Here is a 22,342-nt window from a genome sequence, read left to right as displayed (position 1 = left end):
AAAAAGGGAAAATTAATATTTTTCCTTTTTTTTTTGGTTTTCTTTTTATGATCACCCAAATGAAATTTGGCTATATTCCCTCAATGGGAAGTTATTTTACCCCTTTCAGAATTTTTCAGCCCAGTATGACACACCTAAAACCCCCAGAAAGTAGCAGCACATTTATGATTTTTTGGAATAAATTCTCATTTCCCCTGCCTACTCTCAGTTCAGCAAAGCCATGTGTTTTAGCAGGGAAAAAAACACCCTTTTCTTTTGCAGACTCAATAACACTATTTATAAAGAGTACAAGGTCATTGTGACACCAGGCAAGCACAAGGATCTAACTAGATTACAGCAGTCTCACAGAAAGCAAAGGAAAAAAATGTATAAAATCAACAAAAGAAAAGTCTGAGAAAAGTATGGTGCTTTAAAACAGGTAAATTCAAGTTCAAGTTATGATTAAAGAATTAACATGCTGAACAAAGTGGCCAAAAGGGGAACAGAATGATAATGTTACAATGTGGGAATGTTTTAGCTACTTTATTTCTTATCCTTCAAACTGCATTATTTTTCCATTTTTTTTGCTCTTAAAATGTCTTTTGATTAACCCATTAGTATCAATAGCGATCACAACAACCCTACAAATGTTTAAACAAAACAGGACATTTGTTTGACACTTCAAAAAAAAGGGAGAAATATTATAAAACAGTACTATTAAAGCCTTTTTTATAAAACAACTGTATTAACAGTCTTTGAATAATTAACCAAAACCATATTCAGCATTGTCAGATAACAGTGAGCATTTGGGCTGGGTCTGGAACAAAACAGTACCAAACCAGCCAGGCTTGGTTTGCTGCCAAGCCACATCTGTGCCACATGTTTTGTGGGGGACATAAGCTGCTCCCTCAGAGGTGCTGCTGTTGTGAAACCACAGGGAGTGAGGCCCTGAGGTTCCCTCAGCTCCTCTGTCACCCTCCTGCCCCCAGGGAGGTAACTCCCTCCGAGCTGCCCCACTCACTGGTCTCTGCTCCCAGGAGCGACACCACCCTCCTCCCCAGCTGCTGCCTAGAGGGACTTTGTAGTGCAAGTGACTACACTGGTTTATTATGGCCTCTGGGCACCTTGTAGGAAAGATCTCAGACACCTTCAGAAGCAGCTGAAATCAATGAGATCAAGGGTGAAATGCTCAGCCAGTGAAACTCCCCAGTAGCTACACAGACCCCCCACTGCCACCCACACCGTGTTTTCTGCCAGGTCTTCAGGTTCAACAATCCTAAAAGAGATGTTGATACCTCCCAGGTCTGCTACCTTGGTTTCATATCCTAACTGCACCTAAGGCCATGAAAATTGGAACACCAATAAGACGCCAGGCATGAATAAGAAGAACATGACATCTTCCATGACTGGTGGCACTGGAGCTGCCCAGTGGGGTCCCAAGCTCTGCACAACTCATGTAACTGGCGCTTAATTAACTAGGGCTTGAGGGCAGGTGTGAAGGACAGTGATCTCAGCTCTTATGGCACTGCAGCCCTGAAATGTAGAATGATTCAGAAGGGAGACATGAGCCAAAGCAAATTTAAAAGCTGTAGCAGCATAATTGACATATTCAGGATGCTCTTGGGTTTCTATTGAGTCAGATATGCTCAAAAGCCCTTGTTTTGCTTTAAGTTTTCCAAGTACATTTAACATAAAAACGTGCTGTTCTTGTGCAGAGATATGTCAATCTTTGCAGTTTGTAAAGTAAAAAGGTGTTTCATGCAAGAAGAAAACATAAAACTCAGTGCCAAGTTAAAGAGACTTTAGCCAGGTCCCTAGCTCAGTCTGCACCTCATGGAAAAGTGTCTCTGCAGACAGGGAAGCCAGGACTAGTGACCTGCCATGGGGCACAGAGCAGCAGCACAAGTCCTGGTAGAAGTAGTGTTCTATGTCCTTTTAAACGGATCTAAATTCTACCTCCTATTTCTGTTGCTTTCCCCCACCTGTCTGTATCTTCTCCCTGCTGATACTTGAACACTCTCAGCAAGCAGGTGCCCCTCTGTCCTCCTGGCAGGTACTGGGATGCTTGGGATGAGCACAGACTTGGGATGAAAGTAATGCAGCAACCAGCATTGGTGAAGTAATGAGGTTCAGAGGAGTGAAAGGATTGTCCATTTGAAATCATTTTACACTTCTGCAGATCAGCACCTTCAGCTCTGAGCTTCTGACAGGAGGCATGCATGTGTCCTGGTGCCAAAGCAGGGCTGGTTCTAGCAATAAGTATTTTAATTAACACTGGGACTTCTATCTCTCTGTTGAGAAATAGACATTAGTGAGAGACTCACAATGTATTTTGAAATTAAATCAATAAAATTTACCTAAATACAGGTAGAGCAAAACCTGCTGATGAGAGGGGACCAAAACAAGCCTAGTCTGCAGGCCCACAGATGAATTCTGTATCTCACTCACCTTTAGTTATTTAATGAACAATTCTGCAGGTGCCTGTCCCCCTTGGGTAGGCCATATGTCAGGAAACATCAGCTAACCCTGTCTTAAAGGAAATTCTTTGTCTCCTTTATTCCAAGCAACCTGCAGCAGCCTGGCAAAGGCCACAGCTGAGGCTACACAAATAAAAGTGCTTTTGAGAGGCCATGGGCAAGCAAATCTGTTAGCTGTGGACCTTACATGCACTAGATCTTCTCCTAGCTCCACAGTGAAAATGTTTCTGCTGGTTGTCCCCCTGGAGACCAGCCAGCTGAGATTTCTGAGCCTGCTCTGCAAAGTGAGATCTGGTGTCGGATGTGACTTGCCCAGTGTTTCTGAGTTTGCTCTGGCACAGGCTTGTTGAAGACGGGCCAAACAAAACAAAACAAAACAAAACAAAAACAAAAACAACAACAAAAAAAAAACCAAACCAAAAACAACAACAAAAAAAAATTCAAGTCCCCAGCTCTACTTCTTACTCTTTCCCCCGCTCTCCCATCTCTGACATCTGCACCAAGAGCATGGGAAGTGCTGCCAGGTCAGGAGGGGGTGCCTGTGGGTCCTGGGGAGGTGTCAGTGTGACACAAGCCACAAAGTAAAGGTCCCAGAACCTCCCCACAATCCCAGGGCAGGGTGTGTGTTTGGCTGGCACGGTTCGGAGCGGCTCAGCACCAGATTTGGCTGCGGTGCATTCCCCGTGCTGGAGACCGGCCGGGATGGGCTCTCCCAATGCAGGAACAGCTGTCCCGTACGGGACATCCTCGCTCACGGGATTTTGAGCCCACAGAAGCAAGCACCAGGAGTTGTCCTGGGGCTCTGGGTCAGACCCTGCTCAGGTGTGACTGAGGAACCTGCAGAATGGGAAGAATTCAGAGCGGACATATTTCAGCCCTGATGCCATCCCAAGTGCTGCTATCCCTCCCCCCTGCTCCGTCCCCACCCCACCGATCAGCCTCTTTAACATGACAAAGAGCCCGGAGGAGCGGGCCGCGGTGAATATTGCTGTCCCAGGCCGGGAATGGCCGGCTATAAAGGCCTGTCTGCGCTTCGGGGCTGCGTCACCTCGGTGCTGGGACCTGTCCCCGGGGTGGAGGTGACATCTGCCGTGAGGGGGGGATCCGCCCCTCCGGCTGCCCTCCATGTGCGCGCACTTGGCGCTGCCCCCGTGCCCCGCGTACCCCGGCGGGGCTGCCCGGGGCTACCTGGAGCTCTGCTGGAACGCGGCGGGGGACGCAGGACAAGCCCCCACAGCGGCTGGGCCCGCGGGAGGCGCCGCGGCCAGGCACTCTCCAGAGGCACCGGGGAGGAGGCACACAGCAGGTAAGGCCTTGCAGCCAAATCCTGGAGCTGACCCCCAGGATAACTCTGCTCCCAGATCAGGCTCAAATGACTTTTAGCGGATTTTTGTCTTTCCCTGCTTTAGTTTCTTAGTGCGTCACCTGTGCAAACTGCGCTGTGGTAGGCAAGCACAGGAGGGGGTGACCTTGGCCAGTCACACCACTTTTCCATGGTACTTTTCTTGGGTGGCTGCCAACCGGTTTCCTAAACCTCAGAAGAACCTGCAAGAGTCGAGGCACTGTCAGGTCAATGCTCCAGGCTGAAGGGCAGAGTGACAACTTGGTCTTATGGAAGTTCATGGTTCTTGGTGCGGCAATGTCTGGGCCTTCTTTTAGTTAAATGCTGTCATGTGTGCCATCGAGAGAAACAGATCCTGGAGATACTTCTTGTGGCATCCCTCATCCCCTTACAAAACAGATCCTGGAGATACTTCTTGTGGCATCCCTCATCCCCTTACAAACTCCTGGCATCCTTTATGTGCTTATTAATCATGAGCAAAGGCCTGCTCTGAATCACTGGGTGCTGGGAGATCTCCTTTAAATCTAGTATTGTTACTCACACTGCTTCCTTCATTTTGCCATTTTCCTCTATTTCCCTCTTCTTTCTGTGCTCTTGTTGCTTTGCCTTTCTCTTTTAAACCAAAAAGTCCCAGGCCTCACCACAGTGACATTTTCTCTTCCTGCCATTCCTCTCCCAGTCCAGTGAGGGGCAATAGAAGAGCTGATAAGGGCAGGTTTTCGCCCAGCCCCACATTGTGGTCAGCAGGGCAACACTCTAGCAAGGTAAATGGGTGGGAGGAGAGCCAGGTTTTGGGGTGCCACTTTCAAGCTGTCAGTTGCTATGGAAAGCTACAGGCTCAGGCAGAGTGCCTATGGATACTCGGCATGTGGCTACCTGCCATGTAGCTTCTCTGCATGCTGCCTGCCCATCAAAGGCAGCAGGCAGATGGACTCCTGTGTGCCCCTGTTGGGTTTGGTACATAGACTTTAACCCCATCTTCAAACACCCTCATACCTCTCGGAGAGAGCCCCGCTGTGGAAGTCAAGGCCTATGGATGTCAAGGCCTTGTGGGAGTGGGTCTGTCACAGGCTTTCGTGTTCATGTCTGTTGCACTGTTGTTTGTGTTTCTTGCTTCCTCTCTCCTTTCCTCTCTTCTCATGGGAATGGGAGCACTTTTGTCCTGAGCTCGAGCTGCACACATGACATTTCATGGGGCTTTGGGATGACAGGTCAAGCAGCAGCCTGGGGGAGCTTTAGTTCTACAGTGTCCTGCTGTGGTTCCTGTCTAACAGGAGACTTTCCTGTTTTCCAGGCCCATGTTCCCAGCATACTCATTTCTTCCCTATAAGGTTTTTTTCTGCACAGCCTGCAAGAGCCAAGCATCCTGTGATACCCCATGAAGTTTTGGCTTGCCATGCAGCTAGGCCACTGATGTTCAGCTTCCTCAAGGCACTGCAGCCTAGCCCCCCACACATAACACCACAGGCCTTGCACCTCTTCTACTGACAGCTTCTTCCAGCTTGCAGACAGAATCCCTTTGCAATCCTCATGGCCCCACTCCCCAGTGCTGGAAACCTGCTCCACTACACCCCTGGCAGTCCACCCAGCCCCTGCTCTGGGTGGTGTCATCTCCTGGGGACAGCAAATGGCCCAGAGCAGGCAAGCCTTGAGTGGCAGGTACCGCAGAGACAGCCATGCCTCTGTAAGGAGAGTTACAAGGGGCACAGTACCACAGATGTGGCCACCCTTCTGAGGTCCAACAGGACTCCAAGGCTTTTCAGTGATTGCTTAGCAGACTCTCAGCTTAGGACAGAAGAAGGAAAGGTTTTGTAGAATGGGTGGGAAGCCCATTCCTCCAGGGGACACCAGTACTTTGCTCTGGACATATGTTCTGGTGATTGAGGAGAGTGTCTCAGTGTCACAGTTCTCAGGGTGACTGGTAAGGAGGTTGGGAGACATTGTAGTCAGAAGGTGTGTACTGAAATGGCACTGCCCCATTCACTGCACTTCCAGTAGGAGGAGAGGGGATGGACCATGCAGGACAGATTGCAGAGGAGTAGCTGGAGCAGGGAGGGATGGGCAGATATACCACTGCAGTTAGGGAAAAGAGGGGTGACTGGTATCACAGCCCTTCAGGTTGGCTTGAGAAGGTCTCAGCCTCTCTCAGACCCCAGTAATCTGGCATGTGACACATTTTCTTATTCCTGCAGCCTGAATGACTTTGCATCTTGGCGGTTTTTGTCTTCACTAGGAGCCCAGATTGTTCAGGAAACTTTTTCCTTAGGTCTTTGTCTCAACTTTGCCATCAACAGAGATCCCTTAAGACATGTACCAGGACAAATGAGAAGGGGCTTGAATGTCTTTCTCTGCACTCTTGAATTTTGTCCCCTATGTCCCTGGTACAGGATTGCTGCCTCCTTTCACCTGTTTCACACATTCACCTTTCCTCTCCCTCTCCCTTTCCATGTGAAATTTCTCCCCTTCATTCTTCTCTCATCAAAAGCCCCTCTCAGACAAATAGGTCCTTCCACCTACAGTATCTCCAGCAGTGGCATGGTCTGTGGTGGTGTGTGGTGGGAGACAAAGGCAAAGAAGACTGAGCCAATATCCAGCGCCTGATGTTCTCCACCTGCTGCCCTCACTGTGAGCATTGGCTGCTCTGCCCCACCATACACCCTGCTCAGAACTTGTTTTGTCTCTATTGAGTGCCTTGGTATTGCTGGGCAGGCAGTTCTGGGGAGCCCAGCCAGCAACCAGAGCTATGCTTGCAGTCATGACAAGGACTTTTTACACCACAATCAGACTGAAATATTACTGAGGCCATCTGGAGGAGGAGAGTTTGCTGTGAACCAATGTGCACCACGCTTTTGCACTGGTCCCTGTCCTGGCTTTTCTGCCTGGCAAAAGGGAGTCATGAAGATCCCAGGGGGGACTGAGCTAGGAAGCTGCTCGCTCTCAAGTGTGCTTGTCTGTGCTCACAGGTCTGTGAAGAAACGAGGGTCACACAAGCCTTTGCTTCAAAAAAGCTCCTCTCTGGTAGGTAAGAAGCTCTACAGCAGGCAGGGAGCACGCTTATACCCTTACAGCTAAACATGTTGTCTCTTACACCTTTTCTCATTTTCTTTTTATTTATAGAAGTATCTCCAGCTTCATCCAGTTCTGGGAATTTCAGCCAATTCACACCAGATTCAGCCACCAGTCCACATTCCTCATCCTCATCCCCACAGCCTACAGCTAAGTCTCAGGAGGGCAGAGAATATGGCGTGGAGGGGATCAGGAAGACCAAGAGCCGGACAGCTTTCTCCAAGGAGCAGCTGCTAACCCTGCACCAGCGCTTCCAGAGCCAGAAGTACCTCAGCCCCCAGCAAATCCGGGAGCTGGCTGTTGCCCTGGGGCTCACCTACAAGCAGGTGAACACAGAGACTTTGACCCACAGTGTATCGATCTCACAGTGGTCACTTAAGGAAGTGCCAGGATGGAAAGATGAGTCCCCAGTAGGGACTGAGGCAAAGGTGCCAGCTAACAGTTGCTCCCCTGCTTATGCATGCCCAGAGATCAGAAGCACTTTGCAGATAGAGGGGTCACTGGCACCTCATTTAGGTCTCCCAAGCCAGGGGTCAGTTAAGGGTTCTGTTACCAACACCCGTAGTAGAATTGCAAACCCAGTGATGAATATGTTCTTCACCACAAACAGTCTCTACCCCGGGCTTGACAGCACTTCACAGATGTTTTCATGCGCTGTGAACTTCTCAGAAACCCTGGCATGCATCTGTTCTCTGAATCACGGGGCTGCTGCTGCGACATGCTGAAAGCTCTTGCTAGTGTCTCCCGGGTCTTATCTTGTCCAGTATCTAATAATGCTCCACACTCAGCACTGCCTGGCTGCTTGACACGTGCTCCCTCCTCCCCGTGGGTGCTGCTAGGTTCACACATCACTGCCCTTTAGGGTCTCTGCTGATCTCCAGGTAGGTTGTGTGTAGTGAAATGATGCTGCCTCCAATTATGCTTTCCTAAAGCAGGGGGCTGGGCAATGGGGCACGAGCTCGCAGTTATAAGTCGAAAAGCTTCCTGAAATTTGAATCTCAGAGCTGGGCATGATGGCCGGGATGCCCTGGGACTAAAAAAGTTATACGTGCATTGTAAGTGCACGCATACGGCACACACTGAACTGGTTCCAGTCAGGAACAAGGCAGGTGGGACAGTCTGCTCTCGCCTTCAATCCACATCCCTGCAAAGGCTGCTTTCACAGTGCAGACACAGCCCCGGGGGGAAATGGCCCTGGAATTTGCCCTAGCAAGGAGCTTTGAATTTGGGAACTGCTGGGGACCAGGAGCAGGTTTGTTTGCAAATATGCAGAAACAGCATCTTAAAAGTTTGCCTGTAGTACAGGGGGCTTGTAGAGGTGTCGTGGATCTTGATTTACACCAGTCATTCACCTCCATGTTTGGAATGAGTCGATTTGTCCCAACTATCACTGTCCCTTGACACCGACCACCCCTCCCCCATCACACAGTTGCACTAGCCACCTGCTGAGGCTGCTAGACAGACCTCTCCCCGTGGCAACACCCCCCAGGAGTTCTTAAAGGCTTTTATCTGCTTCTGCCCGTGTATCTCTGCCATCTGGTCACTCCCTCTGGTTCTTGTAAATTTGGTTACATTTGTTCTTCCCTCTCCTTTGCTGACATTTTCTCTGCTTTCCCTTCCCCTCCCAGGTGAAGACTTGGTTCCAGAATCGGAGGATGAAGCTGAAAAGGTGCCAGAAGCAGAGCCTGTGGAGCGAACGGGCTCAGTGTCTCACGCAAGTAAGAACACAGCCCATGGCTCATCATGGCTCTTCTGTCTGGGCAGATCAGCCCCATATTTCCTCCATGGGGACAGCTTAAGCACACAAGTGTGAACATACCTGGCCTTTTGGTTTGCTCAGCACAGAGGCACAGACTTGGCACCACACCATGTGTACTGGTGGTAGCCCAGAAGTGGGCTGGCTATACCACAAAAACGTTTCCAGGGAAAAGCTGTTTTCCTCTTATGTGTATATGAATGTATATATGATTGTGTATCCACCCCTGAGCTATGCAAATGGACATAGTTCTTCTTGCCCTCCATGCCATTGCTGCTGGTGAACAGACAATGTGAAATGTGAAGGGACAGAGCCCCAGTACACGTCAGGCCTGTGGACACCAGTGGAGAAGCTATGTGTTCTGACTCTCCGCCTTTGCCTTTCAGAGTGGCTTCCAGAGCGGTACTTACCTGGACATGCACCCCAAATTCCACCAGGGCTACCCCATCACCACAGCTGGCAACATCCAAGCCATGCCTGCCCCCTGTCAGCACTACGGAGCAGGGCAGAACGCTTACACAATCGTGACCAGCGAGGATGGAGGAGTCTTTGGCAAAGGCGGGGGGACCTGCAGTGTCCAGCAGACAGTGGGCTTCATTGCTCAGCACAAAGTAGACTTTTACCACAGCTATCCTGGCAGTGTGGAATATCCAAGCTCAAAGACAGGTGATGGTTGTAATTTTCACCACTCAGCCACTATGGGAGCTCCTTTCCCAACTGCTGCCAGCCATCATCTTTATCATTCCTAAGCACTGTGGGGTACTTGGGCAGCCAGGAATCAGATCTTATTCTCATCTCTCCCTTTGTTATTTGTGTGCTGGCCACCTCAGCGACACCTTGTAGCAGAAACCTGTTTTGGCATCCAGATGTGTGCCTGCAGACACGCAGCTGTGCAGAGCCCCATTTGCCCAGGTACACAGAGCCCTTCATTTCAGTGCCCGTACACGTGCATAGACACATTCCTGTCTTGACTGGCACAGAAAACCAAGCTGCCTTATAACAAAGCCCAAGATCTGGCTACCCAGCTTATGCCCTGGATCTTCTTAATTATGGACCATGTAACTTGTCTAAGGGGAAGCACAGATTCCTTTGGGAATCTCATTTCTATGTATCACTGTACAGTTGTGTGTACATAACACATGAAGCCAGGGGCTCTATGGAGGGGTGCTGGTCACTTACCTTTAACTTAAGTTGGAGAAGTTATTGCCACGTGCCAGTTACCCATTTGAAGTGTAAACCATCAGTTGTGTATATCAGCCATGAGGTGAAGTGATGAAGCGCCTAATGAAGGGAGTTGTGACAAGTAGCTTGCAGAAAGGCTGGTAAGATGATCTTGTAAGCCCTTCCTTCTAGTCTGTATCTTTCTCTGCCTCCCCCTGAGAAAACCTAACAGTGCATTCAATTTGGCAAATAAAAAGAGTACTTTTTAAGATGCATTATGTATTTTTATATACATCTCTCTTTTCCCCACTGCAATAGAGCATTGCAACATAAAAAACAGATGGAACATAAATAGCCATAGCAACAGTATGCCATTGTTACTTGATGCTGAAACTATAAACAGAAAATTTTCTGTGTTATTAGTGGATCAGCTTCATGGCTCTTGGCAATGCCAGATATCTCCAGTCAAAGAAACAGGTGAGTAACTGCCACCCACCTTAAGAATTTTCCATATCCAGCAGTATTGAATATAGGGACTGTCATGGAGGTACTATCATTTCTAAACTTGACTATGTAAGTGTCTAAGTACCTAAAACCAGATGTGTGTAGCAAAGAATATGTAATAACAGGCTTCCAGTTCCCTGAGTCACACATTTTCTATCACTTTGATGACAACAAATTTCTCTTAATGCAATGAAGTAGCTGCCATGGTTAAAAAAAAGGAGCATAAAATGAAGGCAGTGATTTCTGTGACTGGAATAATAAGAGGCATGGTCTTCCACTGGCAAAGCTGATTTATGTCCCTGTGCCTCACATGTTTGTTCCCTTTCTCACTCCCTCATGCAGGCACTCTGACTACTGTAAACTGTATGCTGTGCTGACTTAGGCTGTGTTTGTTAGTTTTCTTCACAGTATCTGGGATGGGGCTGTGTTTTGGATTTGTGCTGAGAATGGAGTTGATAATACAGAGATGTTTTCATTACTGCTGAGCAGGGCTTGCACAGTGTCAAGGCCTTTTCTGCTTATCATTATCTCCCTGACAGCCAGAAGGCTAGGGGTGCACAAGGAGTTAGGAGGAGACATAGCTGGGAAGACTGACCCCAAATGGATATTCCATACCGCATGGCATTGGGATCAGCGTAGAAAACTGGGGGGAGAGGAAGAGGAGGACATCCAGAGTGATTGCCTTTGTCCTTCTATGGGATCATACACAGGATGGGGCTCTGTTGTCCTGGAGGTGGCCTGCCTATGGGAAGGGGTGAATTAATTCCTTGTTTTGCTTTGTTTCTGTGCAGCTTTTGCTTTACCTATTAAATTGTTTTTATCTCAATCCATGAGTTTTCTCATTTTTAGTCTTCTGATTCTCTCCCCCGACCCAGTGGTGGGGAGTGATCAAGTTGAGTGGCTGCATGGTGCTTATTTGCTGCCTGGCATTGAACCGGAACACGTGGCCGGCCCGATTTGAGGAAAGATAATGCCTTTTGGATGGTGAGTCATGTTGTCTTGGCACAGCCCCTGCCCTCTCCTCTTGCAACCATCAAGTGGCTAAGGATGGGCAAGACTGTTGAAAGCATCAGAGGGGTGGGGAACAATTAAGTCGACTGAAAAGGTGCTGGCTAACATCGGAGGGTGGACAATAGCGGCAGTTATCGGGGCTCTCACACCAGAATGAAGATATTTTTCAGTTCTTCTCAAGCCAACTGTTGTATTTACTTACCTGAATATAACCTAAAACCTTTCCATACCAACCCATGAAAGGCGGCTGTAGGTGAAAAAAGTTGAGCTTGCTGCACGTCCTCACTATTAATTCTGGGCAAAAAGGAGTCACATGTCATGTCCTGCTCCTTCAGAGATGCTTTAGGACAGGCAGGATTTTGCTGTGGAGGCAAATAGCAAGGAGCTTTCTGCAAGTCAGTCCCAGAGCCTCCACAGCAAAGTAGTGCTAACAAACGGTACCAGATCTTGCGGTTTCCTCAGAGACACAATTTTTCAGAGGTAACATCCAAAGATAGACCTTATTGCCACAGGTGGTTATGGAATCCAAAAGCCTGCAGCAATTCCAAACAGGCAAGTAAGCAGCTCCCAGAAAGGGAGATCACTGATGTCTGCTGTATCAGGAGCTGCATTCCCAATGTTCTGTGTAAAAACAGCAGGAATGGAGCTACTGTTAGAGGGAGTCCCTCAGCCCCAGGCAGCCAGAGGGACACTGGGGTTTCTTTTCTGGTCTTTCTTGAGTATCTAAGCAATTACTTAGCTGGATCTTGGGGCTCCCCCAAAGCAAAATTCCCAGTGTCGTAATTTGTAAAAGATTTAATGGTCTGGACACTCTCCAGCTGCTAGACAGCAGATGGACTTTTGTCAAGTATGAGAAATTAATTCTAGCCTGGTTATGAAAGAGATTCTCAGATATGACCCGAGGGTACTCTTCAAAATTTTGGACAGCATGAAAATACATGACCCTCACAGGTAGGAAAAGACTTGGGAGTGTAGTTTCTTGGGTTTATTTTTTTTTTGGTGGGTTTTTTTTTTTCTTTTGTTTTAATGTCCAAGTGCAATGATTTAGTCATTCATGCCTCATGACTACTCAATATCAGCCAATATGCTGCTGCCCTCTGATGACAGGCCAGGCAAGAGACGTGTGGCAAAGCTTGACTGAAAATTTCCAAAACCCTGTTAGCTCTGCCTTAAGAGTCATGAGGTGAAGTTACATAGCTAAATATGCCTACATATGCCTGTAGGGAAGAGCTTATTAAAGCAAAGATCATTACTTCTATCTGCACTAGAGAGACAAATGGGGCTGTGAACCCTTGCTCCTGGATCACTCGGAAGAAACATGTAGCTTGTAAAACCCCTGCAGGCCACACTGACATGGAGAGCAAGGAATGAGGTTGTTTCCACTGCTCTTGGTATTTTCCCTATGGGACAGCTGAAACCCAGTGAACTACAAAGTAAAATCCCGTACCAGACCCAATTTCTTCTGTTTAGGTGGGATTCTATATCACTGGAACTACATCTGCAGCTTTTTTGTCACTGCAGATATTGTAAATGAGGAGTGTATTCCCACAAGCTGTAACACATAAGAAGAGCTCCAAATCATCTTAGAGCATGATCCTAAAATGATTTGCTAGCAAAGCAAATCATGTTTGCAGTGTGCAGAGATCACTGTTACACAGCAGTCACAAGAAGCAGCAGTCCTAACAGAGGTGTAATGCATCCTAGCAGTAGGACCTTTTGCTGGCATGCACTTTCTTCCTCTAAGGAATTAATACCAACACTTCTGCAAGTATGAGGCTGGGGGCACCTGCATCTCCATCACTTTTGGTAGTAGTGCCCAATTACCTGTGCAGTTGTTTCACATGGTGATGTGAAAGTAACAGACCACCAGCTCTGTGGACAGAGTCCTGTTTTTTAATTCCACAGGCTCTAGAAACACTTCCTGGGCAACTAGGAGTCCTTTCCAGCCCACCTTCCAAAACTCAAAAGAACAGCTGCTCCGCATGTTCCCTCCAGCTACATGTGCTTGCCAAATCTGCACACAGCCCAGGCTGAGCAACTGGGGGAATTACACAGCCATGAGGGAACACTCAATTTCCTCAGAACACTCCCACAGTACATGGAGCAACAAACCACAACATGCAGAACAATCATTCTCAGCCCCAGGGCTGTTTTAGCAACAATATGTTTTTGCAGAAGAACATCTGCCAGCAGAGTTCTGGCTATCTCCTTACCCTTGCAGCAGACACATGGAACCAAAACACATGAAGCAGCACAGGTAAACTGCAGCAGGCACCCTCTGCAATTGTTTTACAGAGGTCTGTATATTATTTCTTTAAAGACTGCATCTTAAAAGAACCCCAAAATCATAAGCTGCTCATTTTAAAGCTGAATGACAAAGTATGACTTGTAGAGGTGACTCATATGGTTCAGCTTTATTTTTTCAAGGCAATTTTTGAAATTAATACTATTGCTAGAGAATTACCCAAAATTCATTCAATGCTACTGGGATATGAATCTCCCATCCAGATAGGAAAGGAGCTCTTGTTCTGTAATACAGAAAACCACATCAACCTGGCATTTCCCCCTCTTCTGGGCAAGACTTACCTTTTTCTCCCGTTTTAAAGTTGGCAGCCCATATATATAAGTGACTTCTTCTTTTGTCCTTCTCTACACAGGCTCAAGCGTCTGCTCCTTTCTCCTTCCTGTACCTACTGTACCTTGCCTCAGGAGCAGAGCATTGCAGCACAGCAACAGGAAGAGAGGGGATATATGCCTTTGCACCCACACAAGCAGGTCCTGTTCAGCAAAGGACCTGCAGTAGTTTGGGCCTGAGCAGTCAGCTGGCAGTTTAGCTAATCGTGCTCGGTGGGAGGACCCATGGAATTTTCCCTTTTGGACAAATGAAGGGTTTCAGTGGTGTAGTGTGCTTTGAAGAACGTGGGATTAAACCAAACACAATTTCTGCTAGTTTGAAGTATGACTAAATAGCAACTCGGTTCTGGTTTTGTTTCAATACTGGAGGCAGGAGATTTAGTTACTTAGTCGCAGACTTCTGTTGCCATTTGAGATCAGCACAAGAACCCCAACAGAGCTGCATGTTTAATGAAGCGGGATTCCAGACCTCCAGTTGTGAGCTTCTGGAGCACCAGCAGGAGGCCACACAATCTCCAGAACACTTTCTTTTGCTCCATTCTCCTTCAATACTTTTTTGGAGCGTTGCTGCCTCAAGGGTTAATAGAAGTACGTTACAGGGCTGCACATCACTTCAAGCCAGCAGCTTGTCCTGAGCCCTAGAGCCTCCCCCACCCTCCTTAGTAGGCTACACACCTGCATATTAAAAACAGGCTGATTATTAAAATAAAGTAATTTATTTTCAATTCAAACTTTGTAAGAACATTAAGAACATTGAACATTAACCAGAAAAACCAATAAAACATGGACATAACATAAAACATATTTGGTAACTGCAAAAAACAGACTTTATGAAAAAATTATTCAGCAACAACAAACATTCACCTCCTTTGCAGTGGAAGCTCTGCTGCAAGACACAGGGCAAGGACCAGAGATCACCTGCTAGAGAGGCAGCAAAGAAGGTGAGACTTGAACAAGGGAACAGACCTTAACAACCTCTGCTGTTCACAGCTGCAACATTGCACACTGGCCTCAATGAATGAGGTTCAAACTCATCAATACCCAAAGCATCTTTGCCAAGGGTTAGCTATGAACAGACAGGCACACTTAAATAAGAAACTAGCACCAGGGTGCTGAGCCCCCCCCGTAATTTAAACAACAGTAGCAGGAGGAGCAAGAAAAACAAATAGAACATGACTTCAAAACCCTGGAAATCCCATGGGTGAACACAAGAGGTTGGAGAAAAAAATTTCTCAGACCTGAGACTCATACCCACTCTGGGTCCCCATGGGATGCCAAGGTAACTGGCATTGATTCTGTATAGGAGAGCTCGAAAATGATGTGACAGTGTCAGAGGTGCTCTGAAAGTTGAAGGCATCTTCAACCTCCACGCTGACATAATCTATATTGTCAAAGTAGCTGTGATAAAAGTTCATTTGCTGGCTTAATAAACCCATGGTTTGCTGGGTATTGCAGCTTGTCCCACCTTTTCCTAAGAGCCCCTCATCCTCCACGGAGGGGAACGAGTACAGGTTCTGCCCATTCCCGTATGTCTGTCCGCTGCTGTAAGCCTGGTGCACGTTGGGCACAGCCTGAAAGTTCCTGCTGGAACCGGCAGGGACGACCTGGTGGAACGTGGGTGCTATGTCCAGGTATGCAGCCTGATGAACACCATTCTAGGAGACAAAGAAAGTCGTTCAGCAGTGCAGAACCACACCAACGGCCCATTCTTTCGGATGGGCCCCTCCTTTCTCCCCCAGCCCCCACCTCCAAGACTAACAATAGCAGTCTTTTTCATGGCCATTGTCTTCCCAATAGACCAGTAATTGCTAACCGGTCATCTCAGCTATCTGCAGCACAACGTGTCCAGGAACAACCACGCTGGGGTCGGGGGAAACCAGCTTAAAAACCATTGTTACAAGGAATACAACTGGCTTGGTAATATTGAGTCCTGTGGCTTGTTTGAATTACCAAATTGGACATGATACACTTCTCCCCGCAGACTGGAAGAGCCGTGACTGGTGGTGATGGGGAAATTTACTCACCTGTGGTAAATACATCCCTTTATCCATCCACTGGCTCTCCTTTTGGCAACGCTTAAATTTCATCCGTTGATTCTGAAACCATGTTTTCACCTACAAGTGATGCATACAAGGCATAAATTAGAAATTAATTATTAAGAGCTTACTACACATCCTTATTTCTGCTACAACCCCGTTTCTGACTTTTAATACTGTAAATAATTTCAGCAGCTAACAACGTGCAGCAGATGCAGGTGGCTGTGAAATCACTGAGCTGAGACATGAAAACAAACCTTCCTACTCCTCACCACCTGACCTTTCCGGACTTCAAAACCATACCTAACTAAAACTGCAGAAATCAGGTTGTACAGCACCATCTCACTGCTGTGCCATGGTCAGGGCTCAGGAGTGAGTCGTTCCTTTAGTCAGACACAAGCAGCTGCTGGGGCAAGGGCCCTCCCTCTAGGGAGAGCCCACGGCGCCACTCCGACTAGGAAAGGCCACTTGCACTTTCACAGTGCAAGTATCTTTCTGCATTCAGAGACAACACATGTCCAGCAGAACAGTAACCTGGCTCCGCACAGCCCTGCTTTGCTGCTCTGCAGGGCCTTTCAAACACCTGCACGGAGTGGGTGGATAGTGCTGGAACCAAACATAAGGCTGAGTCATAGATTTTCACACCCTCTACTCTCTCACGTAAGAGGTACAATTTACAAGATAATGAAAGAAACTTCGCTCTGGGGTCCAAGAAAAACCAAACCAACCCAAAAAAACCCCATAACCCAAAAAACCACGAAACACAAAAACAAAACAAAAAAAAATAAAGACCCCCAAATCAGTTGCTGCTCAAAGCAAGAGGTTCACCTGCTTGTAGGTGAGCTCAAGGGCAGCAGCCAGCTCCCGGATCTGCTGGGGGCTGAGGTACTTCTGGCTCTGGAAGCGCTGGTGCAGGGCTTTCAGCTGCTCCTGCGAGAAGGCTGTGCGGCTCTTGCCCGTCTTCACCACACCCTTGCCTTGCGCCTTGACCTTCGGGAGAGAGGAGTGTGGTGACGGGCTCCCCGCTGCGGTGGGGCTGGTGGCGGAGTCGGGGGTGTGGTACTGCGTGAGTGTCCCGGAGCTGGAGGAAGCTGGAGAGTCAACTGAGGAGAAAAGAGAACTGCGGTGAGCAAAATAAATCAAGGAAGACTCAAAAAACCTTGAAAGCCCAGCTTATTGGGAGAATTTGAGATTACGAGTGCTCTGGGGCCCCGCAGCCGTGGGCAGCAGGGCACAGGTCGCCTCACGGCAGCGGAGCCGATGGGCTCCTTCGTCCTGTTCCTTCTGGGCAGTGGCCACGCTGGCTCCCGGCTGCCGCCCGCAGCATCGGCATCGCCTCCCAGCTCCGGGGCACACGGCCGCTCCCAGGCCAGGGCCAGGGCATCCCGATCGCTTGGCCACGTACCTGAGGGACTGGGCGTCTTGGCCGCGGGCAGCGGGAGCGCGTCGGGCGCCGGAGCCTCCTCGGTGGGCACGCCGTCCATGCTGCCTGCGGAGAACCAGTAGTAGTCCCCGTACCTGGCCGCGCCAGAGTAGAGTACATACTGCGGCGTGGCTAGGTGGGTGCTCATGGCCCGGCCGGGTCCCCCTGCCCCAAGCATGAGTGGAGGTGACGGTCGAGACTGGCGGCAGGCCGCGGACAGGCACTCCTTTGGGGGGGAGATGGGGGGGATGCTTTAAGTCCGCCCCAGCCTGGCCTTGACTGGAGGGTATTGTGATGGCCATTGTCATGTTAAAAGTTAGTTGATTGTGGGGAAGGGACTTCGAGGGTATTCAGGCACTGGGGGAGGGCCGAGACACCGGGCTGCGCTTGCCAGCTTGGCTAGTAGATGCCGCGATGGGGATGAGTCCATCACTCCCCGCTGGGGCGTGGGAAGGAGGCGCTCGCTCGGCCCTCGGGGCTGAGCGGATTCCCCGGTGAGTTGGACGGAGCTGGGCACACACCCCCCACCCCCACACTTCACAGATCCCCACCCAAACAGAGAGAATTGGCCCCGGAACCCGCCGCGGGGCATGAGGAGACTTTGTGCGTCTGCATTGCAGATCGCAACCATCATTGCAGAGAGATAAGCCCTCCACCTCCCCGCCAGTGAATCCGGACTGGGGGCAGGGGGCATGGCCCTACAGAGCCGTGTCTGTACGGCCGGGAAAAGGGCTCAAAGAAAGCCAGGCTGCTTCTCCCAGCGGCTCGCCCAAGGCTGAGCCAGGCAGTCTTGTTCTGCATATTTTCCAAGGTTCTTTCCTCCGCCATTTAAGACTTACTAAAAAGTGATACCTTAAAACAAAAAAAAATTAAAAAAAAAAATTGTTACTCAGCAGGGAGGGATGGGAATCACCGGGTCAAATTCAAAAGGAGACAAGAGCACTGCAGCTGTAAAAGAGCTCTGCAGATCTTAAGGATTTGAAGTTAGGGCCTATGGCCTTCTTGGGGAGAATAAACTGTTTCCCATGCCACCCTCCTCCCCAAGCTATTACTGCTTACTTTAAGGAAATAAAAAACTTGTCGGTAGGAACTCACACCCCGGGAATTACAAAATCTGGAAAACCACCTGGAAAAAGTACAAAAGAAGGCATGTGATGCACCAAGCAAATTCCCCACCTCCTCCAGTGCAAAGAAACCGGACATAAGCAGGGATGTAGCTACTAACCTGCTGCACTGCTAAACGTCTTTGGGACCTGACAGAGAAAGACCTCCCTTGATTTCAATTTATCTCCTCCTCCCATCCTGAGTCCTAACGAGCCCCGGCTGCTCCCCTGAGCCAGCAAGGAAGGGTCGTTGCCGGGCTTACTTTTGATCATCTCCTAATTAATGATTTCGTTTCTCAGAATCCGCACAAGATCCAGTCAGGACTATTAGGAATGTGGGAGAAAGAGGTTATAATCTCTTATAATGAAAATAGCGAGGTGCGAGGGCTGAAAATTCCGAGCCAGAGCCTGAGCCTGAGCCTGGTTCTGGCCCCGGAGCAAGCAGAGGCAGCCGGGCTGTGGGTTTTGGGCAGGTCACTCGCTCGGTGCTCGCAAAGCAGATGCACGAACGGGAAGGGATTTTTCCTCGGAGGCGAAGCCGTCCTGCTGCCCTTGGCGGGCAGAGAGCCGCCTGTCCCCGTGTCCCCTGCTGGCAGGGCTGCCCGGGGACACGCGTGATCCCCGCGGGCGCTCCCCGAGATCGCCAGAGCAGCCCCTTGCAAACCGGGAAAAGCCGCGGGGTTTGTGCAAGCCCAGCCCTGGTGTTCGGCGGCCCCAGAGGCTGCGGGAACCCCCGAGTCGTGCGAGAACACGCGGCTGAGGGATTAGAGTTCTAGAGACGGAGTAACACCGCCTCTGCCAGCAAATCCTCCCTCGCAGAGCTGCGCTTGTGTGTTTGGAGAGGCAGCAGGACTGCTCACACTCTGCAATTTTCATACATAGATCAGTTTTGGTGTATCAGCTTCTGTCCCGGGGTCAGACCTGCTTTGTAGTGAACATGCAGCTGATTTAATTCTCCTCCCCACCTTTTTTTATGTCTTTGTTAATATTTTCGTTTTCTCATCCCATTTGTCCTCTATTCCCTTTCTTTTATGCTTTAACCACCAAATCTCTTTTCCACACATCCCCTTCGAGTGAGGATAATTTGCTCCCTCACCCAACAGTACCACCAATCACTTCACCAAACATATCTTTTTAAATGTAATTGTGAGAGAAATAAGACTTGTGTAAGTGTATAAAACCATACCATCTAAAGTCAGAATTTATTAAGGAAAAGAAATCCAGTTATTTTCCCCCAAATAAATGATACACATGGAAACATTTGCAAAGGTAAATCCAGAAGTCATACACAGGGAATGCTATGGGAAACATGATGTGGACATTTAGGAAGCTCACGGGATGATGAGGTCTGGAACATCTGCCTGTGGCACCATCAGCCTTCAGACTGGATATACTGCCCATGAATATCTAGAGCTGATGTGCTTTTAAAAAATGTTAGGATTTTTTTTTTTTAATTTAAAATGTTAAAATCTGTAGAGATTATGTGCTTTTTAAAAGTGTTGGGAATGACTCAGAGCAGATGCAAGTATCCACTTGTGTTCCTTTTGGAACTGTTTTCAGCTGAAACAGCAACACAGGTCAGATCTAGTCTAATCCTGTTTTTCCCAACAGGGCCAAATAGTAGGAGCAATTTGTGTTTTGACCCTGGATTGTGTCCCCCTCTCCCTTCATTCTGTGGCTACCCCATTCTTTTTCAGTTCTTAGCTCATTATGCGCTCATTATGTACTGTGGAGCATTAGTCAGGTGAGTAATAAGAATAATGACTTATTCTTGACACCCATACCCCCACCCATGAAATTGTTTGTAAAGACATTAGCACGCATCTCTCCTATGAAGTGTATGGGGCTGAATGCAGCCGCTCTCTGGCTGTAGCATGCTCTAACAAGCCCTTTCTGTAGTGCTCCAGCAGCAGAGACAGAAGCTCAGGTCCAAAAGCAGTCTTGGTTTCCTTGTCTAAGAAGATGGGACTGTGGCTGGAAGGTGTTTCATCCAGGAAGTATCCCCGACAAGGATCTCCCATTATTCTCAGTAGGGTCCCTACCTTCAGGGGGCTGGAGCTCAAGCTTGCTCTGAAGTGATGCAAAACCACCAGTTTACATAGATGGAGGCTGGGGAAGCACCAGCTGGCTAATGCTGTAAATCCAGCTCTGGAGCTCACACCACTGGGTCAGAAATGCTGGGCTTTTCCTACCTCAGAGCATCGCTTAACTCATTTTGATCAACAGGATAATGCTGTAGTGGTAGAGATCGTCTCGAATTTTACACAGATTAGGTGCTCTCCTGCCTCCTACAGCTGGCTGTAACGTGGGTCGCCTGTGTTTTGGTTTACCAAAATCTGTGCAGTGCTTTTGCGTGTCGCTGTGCCATTCTGCTCCTGTTGGTGCTGCTCAGCGGGGCAGCAGGGTGCTGGCTCGGTACTGCTGAACAGGGAGCCACGGCCAGAGCCCCACTGCCCCTCGGGGGTTTTCCTGGGAACCACCATCCTCTGACAGCGATGTGGGTGCTTGGGGAAGGCAACTAGAAATCCTTGCCTTGTATTCTGTTGAGCTTGTCAGAGCTTTCGTCCCCAGCAGACACCTTTAATTTTATTATTTTATTGTTGTTGTAAGCGAACACCCCCCAGGTTAGACGTATGAAAACACTCCTGCCCTGCAGACCTCAGTACTTGCCCAGCCCTTGGCTCTGGACAGCCTGTCCCAGATAGCATGGTCATAGTCTGCAGTCTGGAGCCAAGATGACTGACTGTAGAAGGAAGGGAATTGAGAAAGAAAAACAAAAATTAGGTCCTCATTCATATTAAAATACAGTTTTTCTTTCTCTTGACTCTTTAGAGGAGCAGGTAGAGAAAAGGACAAATCTTGTCCCTCCCCCGGCAGCCCAGTCTCTCAATGCCCTGAGAATTACTGGATGATGTGGCCTTTTGTTAGCTCTGTGGGGGCAGACTGGAACGGGCATCCATGGCACAAAGCCAAGTGCTTCCCTGAAAAGGCAAGAAAGCTGCGTGTCAGAAAGTAGGTGGGAAGCAGGCTAGGGAGCGCATGAAATTCTGGGGTTTGATAGGTCTGTTCTTTCTTTAGCAATCCTTCATCCATGCCTGCCATGCACTTGATGCCAGAGTGCTATAGCTGTAAGCACTCATCTCAAGAAGCATCCCCTACCAGTGCCCATGAGCTGGGATATGGACCAGTCTTGCAAACAACTTGGAGCCAGGGTTATGCGAAGTCCTGGGGAACGTGGAGAGATGTGCATATCGGGCAAAAACCTTCCAAGCATCCTCTCTGCAGGAATCCTCCCCTCTCCCCGCTATCCCTGGTGTGGGTGTTCCCACAGGCTCAGTTAGCAGTCCTCTCACTAAAAGCAAGCAGGCAGAGCTGTCTTCCAATGCTTTCTGCCGTTTCCACCCAAAGGGGGGAATGACAAATTCCGTATTTTGCACTGTACCAAGGCCCTGTGCTTGGCGTGAGCCACCTCCCCCACTCTCCTCGAAAGGCTGTTCTACATCAAGCACTTGGTCTTTTGTTCTCCAAACACACACCACTCCTGAACTTTGAAATTACATAGAAGGGTTTTTCCCCCTCCCCTGACACCTCTTTGTCTTCCTTATTCTCATAGGGATAGCTTCCTACAAAATGCAGTGCTGCCAGAGCCTTCAGTTCAAGTGGGACACTGAAGGGCTGGCTGAATCTCGTGCTCTCTCAAGTTCACCACGTATTATGGCACCTGCTTTCTCTCACATCTCTCGTCTGAGGGTGATCCCATGTATGTGCCCATGGTAAATTAATATCAGGACAGAGCTAATGAGGATTATGTGCCAAGTGGGTGCCTGTAATCACACTCGTGCAGGCCATA

General features: G+C 48.8%; 2 protein-coding genes across 2 annotated transcripts; one reads left to right on the top strand and one right to left on the bottom strand.

The window, feature by feature from the left end:
* The first annotated feature begins 3,581 nt into the window (after positions 1-3,581).
* On the top strand, positions 3,582-11,115 carry LOC135294512 (homeobox protein NANOG-like). The gene is made up of 4 exons (XM_064409867.1): positions 3,582-3,762; positions 6,916-7,190; positions 8,493-8,582; positions 9,007-11,115. The coding sequence occupies exons 1-4, from the start codon at positions 3,582-3,584 to the stop codon at positions 9,367-9,369; spliced, it is 909 nt and encodes a 302-aa protein (XP_064265937.1). The 3' UTR covers positions 9,370-11,115.
* Positions 11,116-14,627: 3,512 nt separating this feature from the next.
* On the bottom strand, positions 14,628-17,567 carry LOC135294511 (homeobox protein NANOG-like). The gene is made up of 4 exons (XM_064409866.1): positions 17,372-17,567; positions 16,795-17,069; positions 15,955-16,044; positions 14,628-15,585 (listed from the first exon to the last, which is right to left on the bottom strand). Exons 1-4 carry the CDS (start codon positions 17,565-17,567, stop codon positions 15,163-15,165), a joined length of 984 nt encoding a protein of 327 aa, XP_064265936.1. The 3' UTR covers positions 14,628-15,162.
* Positions 17,568-22,342: the final 4,775 nt, after the last annotated feature.

Source organism: Passer domesticus, chromosome 2 (genome assembly GCF_036417665.1).
Source record: "Passer domesticus isolate bPasDom1 chromosome 2, bPasDom1.hap1, whole genome shotgun sequence".
NCBI lineage: Eukaryota > Metazoa > Chordata > Aves > Passeriformes > Passeridae > Passer > Passer domesticus.
This window is presented reverse-complemented; position numbering and strand designations above follow the sequence as displayed.

Excerpts from the sequence above, each read along its gene's own strand:
- LOC135294512 (XM_064409867.1), top strand. The coding sequence starts at position 3,582 with ATGTGCGCGCACTTGGCGCTGCCCCCGTGCCCCGCGTACCCCGGCGGG. Across the intron at positions 7,191-8,492 it reads TGGGGCTCACCTACAAGCAG|GTGAAGACTTGGTTCCAGAA; the intron begins GTGAACACAGAG and ends TTCCCCTCCCAG. Across the intron at positions 8,583-9,006 it reads GGGCTCAGTGTCTCACGCAA|AGTGGCTTCCAGAGCGGTAC; the intron begins GTAAGAACACAG and ends TTTGCCTTTCAG.
- LOC135294511 (XM_064409866.1), bottom strand. The coding sequence starts at position 17,567 with ATGCTTGGGGCAGGGGGACCCGGCCGGGCCATGAGCACCCACCTAGCC. Across the intron at positions 17,070-17,371 it reads CAAGACGCCCAGTCCCTCAG|TTGACTCTCCAGCTTCCTCC; the intron begins GTACGTGGCCAA and ends TTTTCTCCTCAG. Across the intron at positions 15,586-15,954 it reads AAGGGATGTATTTACCACAG|AATGGTGTTCATCAGGCTGC; the intron begins GTGAGTAAATTT and ends TTTGTCTCCTAG.